We start from the raw sequence: 21,409 nt of genomic DNA on the forward strand, positions 1-21,409 counted from the left end.
CAGCTGAACCACCAAACTGGTTCAAGGCATGCGAGCCAGACCTGACATCCTTCCGATGCAACGCTGCGCAGCATTGGCCACCACAACACGGGACAAACTAAGTCATCCGCCAGTAGCAGCCAGGCTGGTTCTCTGCCGTGCTTCCTATTGAAGACATAAGATGTTCTATGGCATTTGATAGCGGGCTGTTGAATCGTGGCATGCCAGAATTGGGGAACTTTACTTTCGTTTGGATCTTATGCAGTGGGAATGCCCTATAAGATCTTGTTCGATGTAGTGCTCGTTGGGACCTTCCCAACACAGAAAGCAGAAGAGCAAAAACAGGGACTGCCCCTGTCGCGTTAGCGAAGCGCGGTATCTTAGATGGAGCCCGCGAACTGGCTACAGTGTCAAGAGAGGGGAAACAACGGTTGTCGGCACTCGCTGGAGAATCACCCGCTGTAAGTCTCAAGACACGTGTCGCGGGCACGCTCGGCGCTGTGCGGTCCCTATGTCGCGTCATTTTGCGAGAAACCTCCCGACTTGGGCCGTTCTTTCCCCTCGTGGATCGCTTTGACCCTTTCCGCTCCTTCTGTTTTCCTATTCGTTGTCTCTTTCATGTTCTTGTCTACTCGACGATTGCTCCTTCTTTCGTCGAATTAATTGCCTTCGGTTTTGGGCATCACCTTCCCAAGATTTCGTTTTCCCTTATAGGTCTTCAGCCCAGATACAATTGCGGCGTAAGTCCCCAGTAAAGTAGTGGTTCGTTGGACCTGCCGCGGCCTGGCTCATCCCCTCCTTCCACAAGCGGCGCTCCGCACGAGCACACGCTGCACCGAGGCGCACTTATAGGCCCCGCCGCCAATTTCGGCGCAGGGCTCGTTACTCTCTTTTTGTTTTTATTCTTTGCCACACCGACTGAGCTTGACGTGCACGGTGCGCTCGGGATCACAAGGCGACTTCCATACCCAAAGACCTCGAAATCCCCTCTGTTGTTTGTGTGCAAGAGTACGACGCACAGTTACGTCAATTGACAGCCAATTGCTGCTTGTTGACAGTCTTTCGAATCTGTCCAAGCAATGCATCGCATCGCGAATGAGACGGCCGCAATCGACATACAAATCAGCCAGCCAACACTTACCGGCCGGCTGCCATGGCTGCGAGGGGAAAGCCGCTCGGCCTGCGCGCCGACATGGTGATTGAAGAGGCTGCCAACGAGACGAGTCGAAACAACAGCCGGCGCAACAGCATTGCTAGCAGCAGTAGTTCCGACAGTTCCGACAGATCCGACAATAGCAACGCCGGCGGCAATGGCAATCGCGAGCCGGTCTACGAGCCGCTGGCTGCAGCGTCTGGTGCCCGGGCACGTACCGGCACAGGACCCAGTGGCCGTGCTGGCGGCGATGCTAGCTCCGCCGACACCGAAGATGCTGCCCCGAACACGGTAAAACGCATGCCCACAGCAGCCACGGCAGCCTCGGCAGCTACGGCTGCTACGGCCGCGACCGCGCCGGACGAGCTGGCGCCCAATACCGAAGAAGAGGAGGCGGCCATGGCGCCGCCGAAAAAGTCCATTTTGGAACGACTGGGCCTCGATACGACGACGCTGGTGCTGATGTTCAAGTGGGTTTCCCGTCGTTGATGTGCTTCTTTGCTATGGACAGTTACTGACTCTCGACAGAGGCTCTCTGCCCCCGGTCATCGGCATCGCCATGTTCCAGTCCACCGCCTTCGCCGACACCTACAGCACCCTTGGGTATCTTGTGCCCATTGTCAGCGTCATGACCGTCGCCGTCATGCCGCGTGGCAAGTTCCTCCAGACCCTGACGCTGAACCTCCTGTCCGTCAGCCTCGGCGCCGCCCTGGCCCTGCTCGTCCTCTACTCGGGCATCCAGGCCCGCGCCCACACCTCGGGTCCCTTGACGCCCGAAGAACTCGCCGCCTACCAGGCCACCGGCCGGCCGCCCTACAACTCGAGCCAGTCGGCCGTCTGCGCCATCTGGCTCGTCTTTGCCATCTGGCTCATCAACATGATCCGCGCCAAGCTGCCCTCCATGAACCTGCCGTCCATTGTCTTTTCGATTCTCATCAACGTCTGCTGCACCACGGGCCCGTTGCTCATCAACATGACGCAGGCCATGGCCCTCGTGAAACAGATTTACACGGCCATGCTGACGGCCATGGCGCTGTCGGCCGGCGTGTCCCTCTTCGTCTTCCCCATCTCGAGCCGCAAGATCTTGATGGCCCAGACCGCCGGTGCGATTGGGCTGCTGCGCAAGGCCGTGGTCCTGCAGGGCGCCTACCTGCGCGGCCTCGAGCGCGAGGACATGTATGCGCTCGTCACCGTCGAGACCGCCGTGGGCGAACTGGGCCCGGCCAAGGAGAACGAGCAGAAGCAAGAGAAGCTGCGCCGCAAGTGGCTGCACCACGCGACCAAGCCCGCCCACGTGCCGCCGCCCCTGACAAAGGAGGAACAGGCCGCCCAGGCGCTGCGCGCCACCATCACGGCCATGCGCGAGCTCGCGGGCAAGATGCAGCTGGAGGTGCGCTTCGCCAAGCGGGACGCCGCCTTTGGCAAGCTGACGGCACACGACCTGGGCGAGATTGTCAAGTTGATGCGCAGCATCTCCATCCCCGTCACCGGCATGAGCACGATTATGGACATCTTTCGGCGCACGGCCGAGCACCGCGGGTGGAACGCGGCAGACGAAGACATGAACTCGGACGACGCGCTGGCCAAGGCGAAGGAGCGGCGCGTCTGGAACGAGGTCATGAAGCAGTTGCACGAGCCCTTTGCCCTGCTGGCGGAGGCCATTGACGAGGGACTAGAGCATGCGGGACTCCAACTGGGTCTGCTGCCCAAGACCAAGGAGCAAAAGGCCGTGGACAGGGAGGCGTGCAAGCGGCGGAAGGCCGAGAAAGCACGCAAGGCAGCAGACAAGGCCAATGGGGTCAAGGGTGGCGATGCGGCTGTGTCGCCCTCTGGTTCCAACGAATCGAGCGTCAAAGGCAGCGACAGCCCCAAGGACGACGCGGCTCCCGAGGCTCCTATTTCTGCGCCTGCACCTGTCCCTGAACCTGCGCCTGTGCCTGGGCCAGGTCCGACTCCTCCTCCTGCTGCCGACGCTGACGCCGACGTCGAAGCCGCCACTGCGGGCGTGGTCAAGCCCGGCGACGAGGGGTTTGCCGACATTATCAGCCACAAGATCAAAAACTTTTACAAAATGCGCAGCGAGATCTTGCGCATCTGGGCCAAGGAGCGCGGCCTCATGGACGGCACCGTGCCGCCGCTCGCCAAGGACGGGTCCGGCGGCATCGACCCCGTGTTTGTTGCGCAGGAGCAGCGCCAGTCGCAGCTGTACGTCCTCCTGTACATGGAGCAGCTGATGATTGCGACGGGCGAGGCTGTGCAGGACTTTGTGGACTATGCCGACAAAAAGGTGGCCGACGGCACCATGGACAAGACGCGGTTCCTGTTCCCGACACTGCGGCGCATCCGCAAGTGGGCGATCAGCGTGTTCAACGACAAGGACACGGCGAGCGAGGAGACGTCGGAGGACGTGCTCAAGCCGAACTTCAACGTCGTCTTTATGGGCGACGGCTTCAACACGAAAAAGGACCCGGAGCACCTGCCGCCGGCCAACGCGTGGCAGCACTTTGGCAACGGCCTGCGGCTGGTGTCGCGGTTCCTGGGGTCGGCGGAGTCGGCGTTTGGGCTGCGGGTGGCATGCGCGACGATGACCGTGGCGATTGTGTGCTACCTGCGGGTGTCGCAGCACTTCTTCCAGGAGCAGCGGCTGGTGTGGGCCATGATCATCATTGCGATTGGCATGTCGCAGACGTCGGGCCAGTCCATCTTTGGCTTTTTCTGTCGCGTGGGCGGCAGCGCGCTGGCGATGGTGTTTTCGTTTGTCATCTGGTACATTGTCGACCAGCGCACGCCGGGCATCATTGTGTTTCTGTGGCTGTTTATTTTCTGCGAGTACTACTTCTTCCTAAAGTACCCGCGCTTCATCGCGGCCAGCATGATCACCATCATCACGCAGGTGCTGATCATCGGGTACGAGCTGCAGGTGCGCAAGATTGGGCTGGCCAAGGCGGAGTCGACGGGCCAGCGGTTCTACCCGGTGTACGAGCTGGCGCCGTACCGGCTGGGCACGGTGGCGGGCGGCAGCCTTGTGGCCTTCTTCTGGACCATCTTCCCGAAGCCGACGACGGACCGGGCGTGGCTGCGGCGGGACCTGAGCGCGACGCTCTACCTGCTGGCCAACTACTTTAGCGTCATCAACGAGACGCTCAAGTCGACGATGCACGAGACGGGCGGCAACCCGGACGTGCCCGGCACGCCGGCGCACCGGCTGCTCAAGGTCCGCCAGAAGCTGTTCAGCAAGCTCATGCTGCTGCTGCCGTCGCTGCAGCAGCACTCGTCGTGGCAGAAGTGGGAGCCGTCGATTGGCGGCGCCTTCCCGCGGGCCGCCTACGAAGACATCATCCTGCGGTCCGGCCGCATCCTCAACTACCTGACGCTCATCTCGTACACGGTCACCTGGCGGCCGCGCCACGTGCCTGGGCTGGTCGACGACGCATGGCTCACGGCGCTGTCGGAGCTGATCCGGAGCATCGGCCCGACGCACTACACGATCCTGTCGACGCTGGCGCTGCTGTCCAACGCGCTGCTGTCGGGCCAGTCGCTGCCGCCGTACATTCCGCTGCCACGGCCGTACGAGCTGACGCGGCGCCTGCTGACGCTGAAAAAATCGACGCCGGCGAGCGGCGGAAGCGACGGGCCCCAGAGGCGTGCCAGCTCGGCGAGCCGCGCAACGGCGACGGGGACCTCGGCGAGCGGGGGCGCGCCCGGCAGCGGCAAGCAGCCGCCTGTGCGGCGACGGAACAGCGTCTGGGGCAAACAGAGCTGGCGGCCCGAGGCAGGAAGCTCGGCGGTCGTCGACAGTGGCGGCGGCGGCATGTACGAGCGGCAGACGGAGGACGAGGCGGTCGAGACCGAACTGCCCCGCCGGCACCGGCGCAGCACGGCGGCCAGCAGCCGCGACCGGCCGGCGCTGTGGCGCGAGGTGACGGACAATGCCGTCAGCACGGTGACGGGGATGCCGGAGCTGACGCGGATGACGACGGGCGCGGCGGCGCACCTGGGCCGTGTGCTGGACGCGCGCAACATGGACGAGCACGGCTACACGGAGTTTGCGGTGCTGCAGGTGTGCAGCACGCTGGTGTGCGACGACCTGGAGGGCATGATCCAGGCGGTGAGCGGGCTGGTGGGGGTGGTGGACTTTAGCTTCCGGATGGACGCGAGCCACGAGAGCCTGGACGAGGCGGCGGCGGACGAGGAGGCGGCCGGCGAGAAGGGCAAGGGGAAGACGGAGTAGGGGAAGGTTATTTGGTCTAGGACATGGGATATACATTGGTTACGATAATGAGTAGGATACTGGAGCTGGGGGACATTGAATAGCCTTGCCAGAGATGATAAATTGATACCAATTTGCTTTGCAAAAGTCATGACAGGATCACGACCAGTAAGTGGATACATGTGCAGTTTATTATTTTGATTTGTGCTAGGATAGCAACTAGTCATGTGGCAAATTGAACTTGTAGCTTTTGCTTTTCCATTTTCCATATCAAATTCCGCTTACGGAGACAGGTGCTTGGATCGTGTGGCGCAGAAGGACCAACCCGCCTTACGCCTTCGCAGGAACATCCGCTACACGCCGGTTGCCGTAGCCGCGAAACTCCTTCTTCTTGCCCACTGTCGTGATCTCGGCCACGTCCTCGTCGCTGAGCACAAGGCCGGGTACGGTGGAGGCGATGCTCGTCAGCCGGTCGGCGTTGGTGCTCGTCGTGATGGGCACGAGGCCCAGCTGGATGGTCCAGCGCAGCGCAATCTCCGTCGTGGTGACGCCGTACTTGGCGGCCAGCGCCGGGTAGACGGCGTCGAGCGGGCCCGGCGCGCCCTTGGTCAGCGGCACCAGCGGGCCGTACGCCGTCACCGTGATGCCGTGCTGGCGGCTAAAGGCCACGAGGTCGGGCCGCTGCAAGTACGGGTGGTGCTCGATCTGGTTGACGGCGGGCACGACCTTGGCGGTGGCCAGGAGCGCCTCGAGGTGCTCCTGCAGATAGTTGCTGACGCCAATCGACCGGACTTTGCCGGCGGCCTGCGCGGCCTCCAGCTCGGCCCAGCGCGTCTGGTGGTCCGCGGGCGTCTGGGCGAAGCGCGGGTTGTGGATCAGGTAGAGGTCGACGTAGTCCAGGCCGAGCTTGGCCAGCGAGCGGTCCAGCGTCACCGCGAGGGGCTCGTCGTCGTGCACGAGCGTCTTGGTCGTGACGAAAATGGCGTCGCGCGGCACGCCGCTGGCGCGGATGGCGGCCCCGAGCTCTTCCTCGTTCTGGTAGGCTGTGCGCAGGCGGTCAGTCCTCTTCGTGTTTTCTTTTTATGTAGATGGTGGGTCTCTCATCGCTTCGTTTACCTTCAGCGCCGTCTAGGTGGTAGAATCCAGCCTCAATGGCAGTCTTTGTGTAGCGAACAATCGCCTCGCTCTCGTTGTTGCGCCCCGACAGCTTCGTACCGACGCCGAATCCGACCTGGGTGCGTTTGATTAGCGCGCGCGACCACAAACACGAACAACGAGGGAGCACGCACAAGAGGAATTTCATGGCCATCGTTCAATTTGACGGACGGGAAAGGCGACGGCGCCATGTTTGCCAGTATTCCCAGGAATTCGCTTTATACCGTTCGCTTGACTGGTGATACCAAAGGACGTAGTAAGAGATGGACCAAAATGGAATATGCCATGAGCAGAGACGTACAAGCAGCTGGGGGAGGACCGGCAAGCTGCTTTTATCCATACGCGATTCGTCGCAGACGGGCGGTGGTTGTGGAATGGCGAGCGAATGACGACACCTTCCACCGACCTTGCACCGACCATACAGCTTCGCTCGCACCCAGCTCGCAATCGCAGTGGCGTGTGCTCTGTTCGGTTCGGCCCTGCATTAGTGGGCCGAACTCGGCGCCGTTCAATCGCTCATCGTTCGCATTGATTGGACCGTCATCACAGCCAATGGTGTTGTTTCGGAGACGGCACAACCAAGCCTCAAAATGCATCACAAATGGACAACCCTCCCGGACTCCCGTACTTCGCGCCTGCGGACAAGCTACCAGAGCCGCTGCCTTCGCACGAGGCCATCGTAGCCGCCGAGGTCTGCTACGCGGACACGGTATGCAGCCGCGTCGTCCGCGTCGGGACGCATTACGTTGTCAAGTATGGTCCCGACGTCAGCCTGATCGAAGGGCAGACCCTTCGTTTTGTTGAGCCGCTGCGCCCTCCGCCGTTTCGGTTCCAAAGGTGTATGCGGTGTACACGGCCCAGCAAAATGAACCACATCGTTATGGAATACGTGGAGGGCGAAACGCTGGCATCTGTCTGGACCTCTCTTTCGCCGGAGACGAAGACGTCGATTGGCCAACAGCTTCGCGCAGCTATGGATTTCTGTATAACAACGGGCCGCCCGAGAAGGCCGCCTTCTATCGGCACACATTGTCCCTGGTCTTCCACGGCCACCGGCCCGTGTTTTCGCACAACGACCTGCAAACAATGAACCTCATCTTGCGGCCGGACGGTACCCTCACCATCATCGACTAGGAGGCGGCAGGCTGGTATCCGGAGTATTAGGAGTACGCCATGGCCCATGTCTTTTGCGGCGGCTGGACGACGGATTTCCATCGTTGCCTAGCACAAGCCTTGGATCCCTATCCGAACGAGTTTCCTTGGATTGCGATGCTTTGGCAGGAATTGTGGAACTGGCATTGCATTACAAAGGCACTTTGATAGGGGGATTCTTTGACCTGGTTTGGTCCTATACGTTATGATGGGCTCTACGGAGATTGTGCACTGTTGCCGCACGTGCGCCAATATCCGCAGTCAATGCAGCGGGCACTGCCCTCTTTTTCTCTTCCTTTGTAGGGGACCGTCTTGGTCAGGCTTTTGGTCACTGTTTTTTAATCGACGCAACGAATCTAAGAATGGCAAGTGTGGAAATCAACACACCCGTTCCACCCGCTACGACTCTCTCACTTAAGACGTACACAACGTATCAATCATCCGCCATATTTTGGTATGGCTGGTTTCCGTTATGGATCAGGGTGGATGGCTTCATCTAGCGGTTGCTGCCTTTTACTGTGTGGCTCGTTTTTGTTCTCCTCCCTTTTTTTTAGTCTTGCTTTGCTCTCAGACATCGCGATTTTGTTCGAGTTTACGAAAACAAAATTGGATTCCTGGCAGGTGCACACCTGCCTTGGTATGTGTATATATTTCCTGAGAGTCGTCAAGCTGCTTTCTCATTCCAGACAATATCCCATTGACTATGTTTTGTTTTTCTTCCCTCCATTCTCTTGTGTCGATTCGTTCATTTTAGACGTATGGAATCAAACCTGGGAAGGTGGTACGCACAGCAGGCAATTTAGTTAATAGGATGACATATTTAATCCCAGTATTTCTCATTTTCGTTTAAAGAAACGGCAGAGGCTTTTTGGATTTGCTACCGGCAGAAACCTTTGAGCCAGTTCCACAGCCACTGTCGAGCAGTTACCTAAGACAACGTTTCATGGGGATCGCTAGGGTCGCCTTTATCGTGTTGGTCCTGTCGGCCAAACGTATTTCTATATCTTCAGATCATTTCATCTTCATATCAGCATTGCATTACATGTTTTGTGTTTCTATAAGCCGTCTTTAGTATCCAAATGTCCTAGCAATAGAGTCCCACGTGTCCACGCAGCTTGGTTCATCTAGAAATAGAGGTATATAAACATCCAGCCATTCGCCGTGGACATTGGCCGTATATGACGCTTTGTAAAACTCCCAGTAGTCCGGATACCAGCCCGACTGCCGCCAATCTATAATGGCAGTGATTTTGCAAGACGACTCGTTCGACTCGTGAAACGTTGCTGACTCTGCCCGGGGAGTTTATGAATCGAGATTGTAGGCGGACGCCCGATCGATGTGAAGGGAGGTCGATCTGTCGACATAATAATTTGACGCTGCAAATAGGCACTTGAAGTTAAGATTTGAGAAAGCGACGATGCAGCATTTTATGACCGTATCTGTAGGAACTGAGGAAGACATGATTCTGTGAGTCCTAATAGGCATACTGGGTGTCAAAAGGACCTCATATTCAGGGGTGAGAATGTACATGGCCCATAGACCCCCTATGGCCATAATCTGACAATTGACGATGGTTCATTATTTATCACGAAGGCTCATTGTACGGATCAGACAACGGCGGTTAGGTGTTTTTGTCACTAAATATCACAAGCTGTGTCATAGGACCCTATTTTGTCTCGACACACTGACTAAATACAATGTGAAATTCTCTTGGCAGGGCTGCGTCTGGCCCTCTATCTCGTTACGAACCTATTCTAGATGCAACATGTTTTGTTTCTCAGTGACGTTGGGCATCAATTCTATGTACGGGGCACACCCAGGACGCTCCTCACAGGTGCAGAGGACGCCACACCCGGCCATACGTCGGCACTCCATGACAATGAATGCAACCCCGTGGAGGACAAAGCCATTGTCTTTTTTGATTTTTGTTCTTTGTCATAGAAACCCAGTATCGTTCTCGGACAGCTATTGTCTCGGCCAGGACAGCATTCTGGGTCGAGGTCCATATCGTCGCAGCCATCACGGTTGCCGAAGCTGCGCCCATGGCCGCAGTCCATGGCAATGCAGCAGGCACTGCCCTTCCTTTTTTTTTTTTTTTTTTTTTTTTTTTTTTTTTAGGGGCCTCCTTCTAATTTACGCATCGCGGCGGCGCAACGGCACGATCCAGCAACGGGCGTAATAAAATGCGACCTTGCTGCACGTCGTCACAGCCCCCAACGTTGATCTGCCAATGGTGAGCGGCTATTCCGTCACTGTGATTTGCGGCCATACACTCCTCCAGTCACCAGACGTTTCGCAAATAACGACCCGCATGCACCCGGCATTTTTACCGTCGACGAACCGCCGTGGTGCTTTCGAAAACAAGGGTATCTTTCCCGTCGTTGCAGATTGTCTCTCTGCATGGCATATACGACATTGCGGTGCTCTGCGCTGTACATCGACGAGTATCATTGGGCACGGGGGTTTGCTCATAGGTATGGTGTCAGAAACACCAAAAAACGACGTTTAACGTGCTGCACTTTCTCTCTCTCCCTTGTCCCTTGTCCAGTCCAGTTCTATTTTTCATGAAGCGAGACGCACGCACTCTGCTCGGGATGGCCGCATTCCCAGCAAGGCTTGGTATCATGCACGAACGCAATACCAGGTCATCACAGATGGACACGGGGCAGAGGCAACGAGAGGGTCTCAAGTACGTGAGCACGGAATTCCCTGTATTTGACCCGCAGTTCCTCCCAGTCTGTCCGTTGCTTTGTTCTTGTCTAGATGTCAGTCATGGCCATTCTTACACCACTCACGAGCCTTTCTCTGCTTACTGCAATTTTTCTTGCCTCATTTACCATCTCTTATACATTTATATAACGTGTTGTTCAAGACGCCGCCCCCTCATAGTACGTTGTTTCATTCTATCAGAGACGACCAAGCGAAAACCAACGTTCCACGAGATTTCCACACCATGGATCCCCTCTCAGCCATTGCATCCACCATATCCATCATACAGAGCATCGCTGCAACCTACAACACAATCAAAAAACTCCAAGGACTCCCAAAGGCGTTCAACGCCGTCCAAGAGAGCCTTCCCATTGTCCAAGTCGCTTTGGTCAAGGCCCATGGCTTTTTCGAACATTCAATCGACAACAGCGCGAAGGAGGGCGCCCAGCCGATTTTGTCCCGCTGCCAAAAGAACGCCGCAACACTGAACGATGTCTTTTTGAAACTGGCCGCGTACGAGACCAGGTCGGACGACAAAACGTGGGACACGCTGCTCAAAAAGTGGCACACCCTGGCGCTGCCGCTGCGAACGGGACAGAAGGTGGAGACGTTGATGAAGGGCATATTGGAGGACTTGGACTTGTTGATTCGACCCATTGCCTTTGACGACAGGGCCTTCCAAGCCCAGTGGCACGCCGCCATCACGCAGCTGGCCGACGTGGAGCCGTCCATTCCGGACGCGGAGTCACTCGGCGGGACGCAACACATTGCCAGCGGCGGCACTGGCTACCAATACAACAACCAGGGCGGACAGCAGAACAACAATACGGGGGCGGGGCGCATGTATAATGCGGAGAGGATGTACTTCGGTAAGGATGACTAGGGATTCCACGCTATATATATAACACCTATATATGAATCAAGTAGAGTTCTCAACTCACACTTTTTTCTTTTTTGTGTAGGTTCACCCCACACGGACGATGAGACAAGGAAGAAAAAACTCGAGATCCTCAAAACTCTCCACACCACGCCGTACAAGGAACGAAAGGATCGAAATCCCTGTCGTGTTCCAGGGACACTGGAGTGGTTTGTCCAGCACGAGAGCTTTCGGCAATGGAACGATGCATCGGCATCAACGATGCTATGGGTGTCGGCCGATCCGGGTGCGGGAAAGTCTGTGCTGGCGAGACATCTCGTGGACAACGAGCTGATGCGACAACGACATCCCAACGGTGACGTCGTGCCTCCAAATGGGCCCACAACGGTCTGCTACTTTTTCTTCAAGGACGACTTTACGGACCAGAGGTCGGCCAAAGAGGCCGTCAGCTGCATCATTCATCAGCTGCTGACGGAGCGAAAAGACCTGTTCACCGACACAATTCTAGACCGTTTTGAGACGGGCGGCGGGTACGACCGACAATCCTTTCACGACTTGTGGGACATCTTGATCACGACGCTGTTGCAAGCGTCCAGCGGCCAGCGGGAACGGGACCCGGCCAACAACGCCCACACCACACACCCACCTCTCCATGTGCTGTGTGTATTGGATGCATTCGACGAATGCAACCTCACTGACCAGAGGACGCTTGCCAAGGCGCTGGGTGACTTTTACGCGGGGCCTTTGTCGCACAACAGCAACGTTGTCCTCAAGTTCTTGGTCACCAGCCGACCGTACAGAAACATTGAGCAGGAGTTTCGATACAACAGCAAGCCGAACTTGTCTTTTGTGCGTTTGAGTGGAGAGAGCCCCGACGAGGTGGCCAAGATCCAGAACGAGATTGGCATTTACATTCAAGCCAAATTGGACGACATTGCGCACGAGCACGATCTCAGCGCGGCCGAAAAAAAGCACCTCCACGACAAGGTGCTGCAGATCCCCCACCGCACCTATCTCTGGGTCTACCTCACCCTGGACTTGATTCAGCGGGAATTCGACGAAGACATGGACCTAGACATGGCCTTGTGCCATCTCCCCACCGACGTCGACGACGCCTACGAGAAGATTCTCGCCAGGATCAAGCCAAAAGACGTTGCCAAGGCGAGACGACTGCTGCACATTGTCGTCGCAGCCGTTCGTCCGTTGACACTGGACGAGGTAAACTTTGCTCTCGCCCTGGAACAGCGAGACAGGTCCTACGACGATGTCAGGATGGTGCCCCCCGACCGGTTTCCCAAGTACATTCGGAACCTCTGTGGGCTGTTTGTGACGGTCGTCGACGGCAGGGTGTATCTTCTGCACCAGACCGCCAAGACGTTCCTTGTCGGGAGCGACGCAGCCGCGGCCCCCCAGCCGATACCCTTCCACGCGCAGAACAGCGCCCCCCGGTGGCAAGCGTCCTTCGTACCGAGCGCGTCTCACCGCATCCTGGCCACAATCTGCGTCTGGCACCTGCATTTTGAGACGTTTGTCGAGGACACGCCGGGTGGCGACGAGCTGCTGTCGGTGTCGGACTACGACGACTACACGGACAACTACGTCTTTTTGGAGTATTCGGCGTGCAACTGGCCGGACCACGTGCGCCAATCCGATGCGCGCGGCGACGACCCAGACGTGCTGTCCTTGCTGTGTCTCTGTGGTCCGAGCCCGCAGCGCACCGTCACCTGGCTGGACATTTACTCCACGTACGAGCAGAATTATGTCATCCTGGACGCCGACCGGGTCCTGGTGGCCGCGGCCTTTTGCGGCCTGGATGCCGTCGTGCGGGCCCTCCTGGCCTGTCCAGGCATTGACGTCAGCGCGACGGACGAGATGTACGGTCGCTCGGCCCTGCACTGGGCGGCGAACAACGGCTTCGACGACGTGGTGGAGCAGCTGCTTCTTTGTCCCGATCACAGGCCCGCGGCACCCACGGCATCCCGCGGCGTTCTGCTCGACGCACGAGATTTGCAAAAGTCAACGCCCCTGGCGATTGCCACCGAGAACGGCTGCGAGGCCATTGTGCGCCAGCTTCTCCAGGCCGGCGCGGATGCCAATGCGGTCGACGCCAGTGGTCGGTCGGCGCTCATGTATGCCGCCGCGGATGGGCAGCTGCGCATTGCACAGATGCTTCTCGAGGCGGGAGCCGATGTCGACGCGGCCACCATGTACGGCGACACGGCTTTGACACTGGCCGTCCAGAAGGGTCACGTGGCCATGGTACAACAGCTTGCCCAGATCACTGTGGGCAACGGCATCCACGGAGCGGATGCCGTCCATGCTCTGGGGCATGGCAAAACGCCCGTTGCATATCGGCTTGACGAACCGGGCACGGCTCACCACCTCGAAAGCCGACCCATCCCCGACGATTTGATTCTTGACGAGGACTTGTGGAACCCAGACGCATCCTGGGACGACAAGCCCGTACAATTCTCCATCAATCTACCTTATCGGCCTCGCTGACGGACGGCGACTTCAACATGTTATGATGTCTTTTTCTTCTCGTACTTTTTGCGTACATAGTGTTACGTCTTGACGTTCATTAGTTCTATGAATATAAGTGTCGCTGAGCGGCACGTACCCAGACTCCGATGCAATCCCTTGGATAGAATGGAAGATAGGTCGTCTGTTCATGCGTGCGCTGGATGCCCTAAAGCGTAGCGGCAGTACGGAGGGTTCGATGCATCAGACGTCCAAGGGGCTCTATTGAGACGAATTTGTTACCAAGGACGGCCGGCTCCAGACTCGTCAGCTAGTTTAGCTCTTAGATTCTGTTTTTCTTCGTCCCGTGCACTGGTGCTCCATCTTTCCGTGCCAACAAGAACTGAATTCTCAAAGTCAATAAACTTGGGCCCCTGAGACGTCATAATAATATTGTATCTGACAAGATCGCCATGAATAAGGTAATGATGGAGCTGGTCGAGCGCTTTCCCACAATCCTCGAGATCGCCAAGTCCTGGGAAGCGCCCCTCGGCCCTTTCTGTTAAAAAGCCGACAACGCGATCCTGGCTTGTCTCATAAACGTATCCAACAAGCTTTGGAGCCAGAGAGCATGCTGCCAGGCGATGATACGCTTGGATTTCCTGAATCACCCACTGTATCTCGCCTGGAAACCGTGCGATCTTGAGAAAATACGTCTGTGCGTTATTCGACACCTCCGAGGTGCGCGACTTGCATTCCCGAACAAGAGACAAGCTGGCCATGTCGTAGAGTTGGTATTGCCCGAGCAGAAACCCCTTCGGAATGGCCGGGGGAGAGGACCTGTCCGTTTCGCATCGCATCTCTCCCGCCTCCATGTTGATATGAAGGGTCGTCCAGGAGTCATCCCACTCCTTGAGTTTGCTGAGCTTTGCAATCACCGCCGGGCCATAGTTGCGATCGTTGTCAGAGAGGAAGCCAGCACCAATGACGGTGACGTAGACGACTCTCCCATCGGATCGCTGTATCCGTAGAGGGCGTCTTCATCCCCCGAATCGACGGACAACATCTCATCCATTGTAGAGCTATCTCTGTCAGTAAGGTGAACAGGACCATAGTGATGCACGGAAATAACATACAGGCCAAACTATCAAGTGTCGACAAAGAGAGCGAAAGAGGCGATGGAATTATGGAATCTGGTCACAACACGCTGTGTTGGGCGCCACCTCCCCACCACCACGAGATGTCACGTGCCGGGCTCCAGAGACACGTCCGCCGTTTATCAAGTTTCTATGTACATTCTTGCATTCGTCTCGTTAATACAACTACACAAGCCTTTTCACATCATCAAACGACCATGTTTGCCTGTACGCGATGGATTTTCACGAGTGTGGACCAATCAGAAGTCGTAGTGAAAGTATGGAAGCTATTGTTAAAAGATAGATGCCGGCCATAACATATTGAAGATGTCCTGTGCTTCAGTTTTGTTTTCTTTTTGTTTTCTGTTTTCAGCTTTCTGAATTCTACCTAGAACAATGACTCGACAGAGACAGGGGGCTCGGAGTCTCTTTGCACGCGATTTTGCAAATACTCCGAACTCTCTGACGTCTGACCTTTCATTCTCACTCGTCCGGGTAAGGGTTCCCGAAGCGCCAGGCGTTCCTTTTGTGTTTGTTTAGCAAGCCAAGTGGGCCAATCGCAAGCTTAAGTCGGCGCTTCTTCACCTCGTCTACTCTGCCATGTCTCCGCCTCACATTAACAAATGTCCATCTCCGATTTCTCCAAGCTTGGTCGCTCTCGAGCTTCCTCCCTACAAACTCCACGTCGACGATGTTTGACGTCTAATGTGCTTACGTTTGCACGGAAGTACCGTTCCCCCTTATGTCTCGTCCATTTTGTTCTTGTTCTTTCTTGTTCACATGTCGTGTATATCGATATCCGCTAGTGGCCTTCTTCATTTTCAAGCATCATATGAAATGGACATTCAGGCGACTTTTGTATGAAATATATCTGTTCAAATACGCTGCACTTAACGACACACGCTATTGATGGAAACGATAAAAGAAGTTACTGTTAAAGATGAAGAATGAGGAGTACTTGTTACCCATGTCACATGAAGTAGTGGTTAAAGTCACCCGGTCCAGGCGTTAGGTCATTCACACATTTTTTCCCCATTTTCCTCCTGGCATCCGATACAACGACACTCCGATACTCCAATACTTGTAGACGAATGATGACAAGGAAGGAAGCCTTTATGAGGGGAAGCTTGCTTGAAACGGCGACAAAAGTGTAAAAACTCCAGCCAGGAACACCACAGCCAGGCGAGCTCCAGGAAATGCGACTCCATAAAATTCATAGCACCCGCTCGCCTGAATTTCCGTATGCTCGAGCAATTCGCATAAAATAACAAAGGGTAGCGGCCCCGTCTTCATTTGGCGGTCTCACATGCTTAGTCTGTTCCTCTTTCGCCGTCGTCGTTGGGATCTAGAAATAGAAGGCTGAATCAACAGCTATAAATATGACCACAATCAAACAACTAACCCTCGTTCACATTTACAGCGATCACATTGTCTTGATTTTGTAAGTGGAGCAAAATCATGGAGATCGCGGACGTGGCCAAGATTGTGGAGAAGCTTCCCCGAGATAGACGAGGCAGACTGTGGATTTCTACCCCGTATTTGTATCTGGGGAATAGGAATAGTATATGGAAACACTAAAGCGAGTATCCACACGTCCCATCATTGCCCTCGGTGCATGAATTAACTGTCACGGCATCCGTGTCATCGCAACCTTGATCATCCGTTGCCATATGGCCCTAGTTAGCCTTGGACCAGAATGTGTCTCGTCTCCCTTCGTCAGCCCGGTTCCAATGCAAGGAATTCAGCATCTGCCACGCGTTTTCAGGAATCATTTACCCCCACATAGACATGTTGATAAATAATTTTCCGCGTAGGCCGTAATGAGCAACTGAGCTGGAGGGATAAAGAAGTAATTCTTTTGACGACACGCGACGTAGTAAACAGCACAGTACTCTAACGGTAAAGGTCCACGACGGTAGAACGGTTCCAGATTTCCATTGGCACCGACCTTACCATACCTCTAGCCTATTTCTCTCCACGCTCGTTCCTCGCACAAGGATCATGTCATTGTCGGTGCTAGACCATACCCCAGACCCCATCTTTGTTTTCCCGGAACGGCTCTCTTCCCGTATTGTCCTCTTATTCATCATATTTTATATTTAAATCCCCACCGGATCGCCTTTGTTTAACCCAGGTCCTAGCATCTAATTTCTAAGGAGGGTCTATTTTTCCCGGCTGGCTCCCTTTCGTTGGCTTTTTACTCCAAACATTAAGAGCATACTCGTTCCCAATTCTTAATTTCTTTTTGTTGCTTTCCTTTATCTTATCAACACATTTACTCCAACACTCTGATCCACCCACCTCCCCCCATCTGCCTCCATGATGGAGGAAAAATCGCAGGTCGAAATGGTCGAGCGGGTAGACCACAGCAGTGGCCCCGATGTCGAGAATGGCTCTGCTCCCGTCGACGCCCCGTCCGCTGCCGGCGTACCCAACGAAGCCCGTGACGAAGATGTTGTCACTCTCAAGACGTGGATTGTCGTTACAGTAGGTGGTTTTGCCTCGTGGAACACGCATCGTGTCGGTTGGCGGCATCCACACTAACAAATAGGTCCTCTCCTGCTCCTACGGTCTATCCTTTTGGATGGTCACGTCGCTCAGCGCGGCGCAGACGTTCATCGCGACGCAGCTCGGCAACCCAGCCAACGCCGCCTGGTGGACCACCGTCTACACCATGTGCACGGCCATCTCGTTTATGCTCTTTGGCGGCAACTCGGATCTGTTTGGTCGGCGCTGGTTCATCATCAGCGGCAACGTGTCCGTGTTCATCGGGTACATTGTGATTGGCGCCGCCAAGAACACCGAGGCCATCATTGCCGGCTCGGCGCTCATCGGTGTCGGCGCCGGTCTGTGCCAACTCGCGGCCTTTGCACTGCCCGAGCTGCTGCCCAACCGCATCCGCCACATTGGCATCCTGATTGCCGACTCCAGCACCTGGGTCGCTGTGCTGTTCGGCCCCATTGTCGGCCGCTATTCCATCACGGAGGGCCCCGAACGCTGGCGCTGGATGTTCTACACGCCCGCCATTTTGGTCGGCATCTCGTTTGCGCTGCTCATCTGGCTCTACCACCCGCCGAAGCACCCCCGCGGCATTCCCTGGAACGAGGCCGTCTGGCAGCTCGACTACCTCGGCGCGGCGCTGTTCACCGTCGGCGCCACGCTGGTGCTCACGGGCGTCATCTACACGACCATCATCCCGGCCTCCGACCCCATCGTCATCGGCCTGCTGGTGAGCGGCTTCGGCGTCACCGTCGTCTTTGGCCTCTGGGAGCACTTTGGCCACCTCCAGCAGCCGCTGGCGCCGCCCTGGGTGTTTGCGCAGGACAAGGGCCGCGAGTTTTTCTTTCCGTTCATCAGCGGCATGATTGTCAACATGTTCTTCTACTCGGTCAACATTGTCTACCCGACCATGATCAACGTCTTTTGGACCGACGCCAGCTCGTCCGTCTCGTACCAGTGCCAGCTGACGCTGCCCCAGGCCCTTGGCCTCATCACGGGCTCCATGGTGCTCTGGTTCTTTGGCATCCAGATTGGCCACTGGAAGATCCAGTACACCGCCGTCTTTGCTGTCATGACGCTGTTTGGCGCCCTGCTTGCCCTCGCCACGCCCGACAACATGGCCATGATCATGGTCTTCACCTTTCTCGCCCAGGGCGCGTACGGCTGGGCCCAGACGCTGTCCATCACCTGGATCCAGTTCGGCGTCCCCCAGACTGAGCTCGGCATCTCGGGCGCGCTGGCCGGTGTGGCCCGCTGGACCGGTGGCGCATTGTCCTCGTCCATTTACCTGGCCATTCTGTCCAACGTCCAGGGCAAGCAGGCCAAGACGCTGATCCCCGCGGCCGCCATGGCTGCGGGCGCCGACTCGAGCATGGCCACCCAGCTCATCACGGCCGTTGGCGCCGGCACCGCCGCCGGGATCCCCGGCATCACGGCCGAGATTTTGGCGGCCGTCGGCGCCGCCTTCCAGCAGACGTATGTGGTGGGCCTGCGCACGGTATGCCTTGTTTCGATTGCGTTCGGAGCCATTGGCACCATCTGCTGCGCGCTGTCCAACGACATTGGCCCCAAGATGAACAACAAGAGTGAGTCCTCGTCTACTTCGAATTCGGCGTTGCTGGGCGAGTTTGTGCTAACTCCTTGCAGTCGAGGTCTTTTTGGAAAACGATGTCCAGAAGGACAAGAACCGCTTCCATTAATTTATTGGCGCTGTGTCGCTCATTGTCGCTTGGGGATATACTCGAGGGCCGGAGTGCGAAGCGGATTGTGTTTCGCATCTCTTGTTGATAAGAGTCAAAGGAAAGGCAAAACAGTTTACAGAATTGAAATTTTGAGTTCTTCATGTGCATTTCTCGTTTTTGTCTGTATCACGTGAAGGTATTCGGTTTACCATGCAAATGGAAGTCGCTCAGTCGCCCTTTCCTTTTTGCGTGCACTGTCATACGATCGCACCTGCCATTTCGGTGGCGATGTTTGCAAACGGCGCGATGTCAATTTTCGCGATTCGACCCAAGTGGAAAGGAAAGCGTGGCGCAACGGTACCTTCTGTTTTCAGCAAATGTGTCACTGCTGCAGTGTCCAGGGCTTTGCTCAGCCTCCTTTTCCCCAGGGCGGGGATTTGGCCGCGACCTGCATCCACATCCATTTGACATCTCCTTGCAACATCGAAAGTCAGAAAAGCCAGCATGGCCCTGCTACGCACGAAACACTCAGTAAGCGGCCTGGGGAGGACTGTAAGACCGACGACAATGATCTTTTCCATCGCAACACGGCGATCAGTCGCGACCCGGGTGCAGCTCAAGGCCTCCACCAGTTGGACTACCTATGCGACCGTGGCCGGTGCCGCCAGTATTGCCGCGGCGTGGTGGATTCTGAGCAACAACGAGCCGAGCAAGACGCTCAGCGCACCGGACCTCGATTCCGATCCTGCTCATGTCGGCACGCTGCGAGGACCGTCGCCCGAGGAAGTGACGGGCATCTTGCACCAAGGCGCTTTCACCGTCCGCGTTGGTGCGGCCGTGCCGGGCGTGACACGCTACGACGGCATCCAGCTGGCATCCAACAGCCAAAGCGAGGATTTTTACACACATGGCACATTCTCGCTGCCGCGGTCACAGACAAAGGGCCGCTGGGCGGCATGGGCCGTGTTTGACGGCCACGCGGGCTGGCAGACGGCAGAGCTGCTCAGCCGGGCACTTGTACCGGCCGTGCGCGACAGCCTCAACGACGCAGCAGCCGCTCAATCACGCACGTCCGTCTTTACGAACCAGGTTGTAGTGCAGCAGGCCATCACCAAAGCTTTTGTCGACCTCGACAACCGCATCATCAAGACCGCCGCTGAGATTGCCCAACTGCCCGACGACAGCATCCATGCCAGCCGGTCGCTGCGCTTTGCCGACAAGATCCAGACCCTGATGCCGGCGTGGGCGGGCTCGTGTGCCCTGCTGTCCCTGTACGACCCCGCAACGCGCAACCTACACGTAGCCTGCACCGGCGACTCGCGAGCTGTCCTCGGCCACCTGCAGGCGAGCAAAGACAATGGAAAGGACAGGTGGGAGGCCGTTCCGCTGTCCGTGGACCAAGCCGGCACCAACCCGGACGAGGTCGCGCGTTTGAATGCGGAGCATCCCGGCGAGGAAGACACCCTGGTCAAGGACGGCCGCGTGCTCGGCATCATGGTCTCGCGCGCGTTTGGCGACTGCCGCTGGAAGTGGCCGGTGGCCCTGCAGGCATCGCTGTACCAGCGGTACATGGGCGCTGCGCCGCTGCGGCCGCCCAAGTACCAGGTCAAGACGCCGCCGTACCTGACGGCCGAGCCGGTGGTGACCACGACACGACTCGAGGCGGACGCGCCCTATTTCATGATTCTGGCCTCGGACGGCCTGTGGGACCGACTGTCCAGCCAGCAGGCAGTTGACCTCGTCGCTGCGTGGCTTGCGGGGCCCGGTCCGGCCACAACACCGTCTAAGCGACCGGTGCGGCTCGGCCGGGCGTTTCACGCCAGCTACACGACGACCCGCGATGGCAATGCAGCCGTGCATCTTGTGCGGAATGCGCTCGGCGGCCGCGACGAGGCATCCCTGGCGGCGCGCCTGGCATACGGCCCGCCGTTCTCGCGCGTGGTCCGCGACGACATTACGGTGCAGGTGGTGTTTTTCAACATGGATGGAAAATCGCTCCCGAACGCATGAGGGCACGGTGGCGCTTCAGACCACGAAGGAGAAGGCGGATGACATAGTTGTCGTTTTATTCAGCGCAGCGCGTTCATTTCAGCAATAGCATCACAGAAGACAGCAACATGTTATTTTTCTGGTATTGTTTAAGCTCACGTTCGATTTAGCAACCACGTTCTTATTTGGAAAGATGGCGGCCTAGGTTAACAATCTGATGAGTCGGGATGGAAAGCATTCCGAAAGGAGCGCGACGTCACATGACTGAACAAGATTTTTAAACACCCGCAACAGTTTCTTTTATTCCTCTCCACAGAGGCCACAGACATCACAACCCCTGTATCCCTGGACCATCCACACAAGTCTGAAGCCGAACGTTCATCTAGATGAAGAGGAAACAGCGACGAG

The 21,409-nt window shown here is 56.8% G+C and overlaps 6 protein-coding genes across 6 annotated transcripts; 5 read left to right on the top strand and 1 right to left on the bottom strand.

The window, feature by feature from the left end:
• Positions 1-1,132: 1,132 nt before the first annotated feature.
• Positions 1,133-5,363, top strand: SPBR_04559 (uncharacterized protein; the record flags this gene model as incomplete). Its single annotated transcript, XM_040762836.1, has 2 exons — positions 1,133-1,602; positions 1,661-5,363. The coding sequence occupies 2 exons, from the start codon at positions 1,133-1,135 to the stop codon at positions 5,361-5,363; spliced, it is 4,173 nt and encodes a 1,390-aa protein (XP_040615764.1).
• Positions 5,364-5,672: 309 nt separating this feature from the next.
• SPBR_05157 (ketoreductase) lies at positions 5,673-6,688 on the bottom strand (the record flags this gene model as incomplete). The annotated part of the gene is made up of 3 exons (XM_040763434.1): positions 5,673-6,385; positions 6,459-6,573; positions 6,632-6,688. The coding sequence occupies 3 exons, from the start codon at positions 6,686-6,688 to the stop codon at positions 5,673-5,675; spliced, it is 885 nt and encodes a 294-aa protein (XP_040615765.1).
• A 410-nt stretch (positions 6,689-7,098) lies between these two features.
• On the top strand, positions 7,099-7,631 carry SPBR_05363 (uncharacterized protein; the record flags this gene model as incomplete). Its single annotated transcript, XM_040763640.1, has 2 exons — positions 7,099-7,334; positions 7,469-7,631. The coding sequence occupies 2 exons, from the start codon at positions 7,099-7,101 to the stop codon at positions 7,629-7,631; spliced, it is 399 nt and encodes a 132-aa protein (XP_040615766.1).
• A 2,971-nt stretch (positions 7,632-10,602) lies between these two features.
• Positions 10,603-13,737, top strand: SPBR_04625 (uncharacterized protein; the record flags this gene model as incomplete). Its single annotated transcript, XM_040762902.1, has 2 exons — positions 10,603-11,227; positions 11,321-13,737. The coding sequence occupies 2 exons, from the start codon at positions 10,603-10,605 to the stop codon at positions 13,735-13,737; spliced, it is 3,042 nt and encodes a 1,013-aa protein (XP_040615767.1).
• Positions 13,738-17,153: 3,416 nt separating this feature from the next.
• Positions 17,154-19,030, top strand: SPBR_04833 (uncharacterized protein; the record flags this gene model as incomplete). The annotated part of the gene is made up of 3 exons (XM_040763110.1): positions 17,154-17,318; positions 17,383-18,916; positions 18,978-19,030. 3 exons carry the CDS (start codon positions 17,154-17,156, stop codon positions 19,028-19,030), a joined length of 1,752 nt encoding a protein of 583 aa, XP_040615768.1.
• A 549-nt stretch (positions 19,031-19,579) lies between these two features.
• SPBR_04982 (pyruvate dehydrogenase) lies at positions 19,580-21,022 on the top strand (the record flags this gene model as incomplete). Its single annotated transcript, XM_040763259.1, has 1 exon — positions 19,580-21,022. One exon carries the CDS (start codon positions 19,580-19,582, stop codon positions 21,020-21,022), a length of 1,443 nt encoding a protein of 480 aa, XP_040615769.1.
• Positions 21,023-21,409: the final 387 nt, after the last annotated feature.

Source organism: Sporothrix brasiliensis (assembly GCF_000820605.1).
Source record: "Sporothrix brasiliensis 5110 chromosome Unknown Cont21, whole genome shotgun sequence".
NCBI lineage: Eukaryota > Fungi > Ascomycota > Sordariomycetes > Ophiostomatales > Ophiostomataceae > Sporothrix > Sporothrix brasiliensis.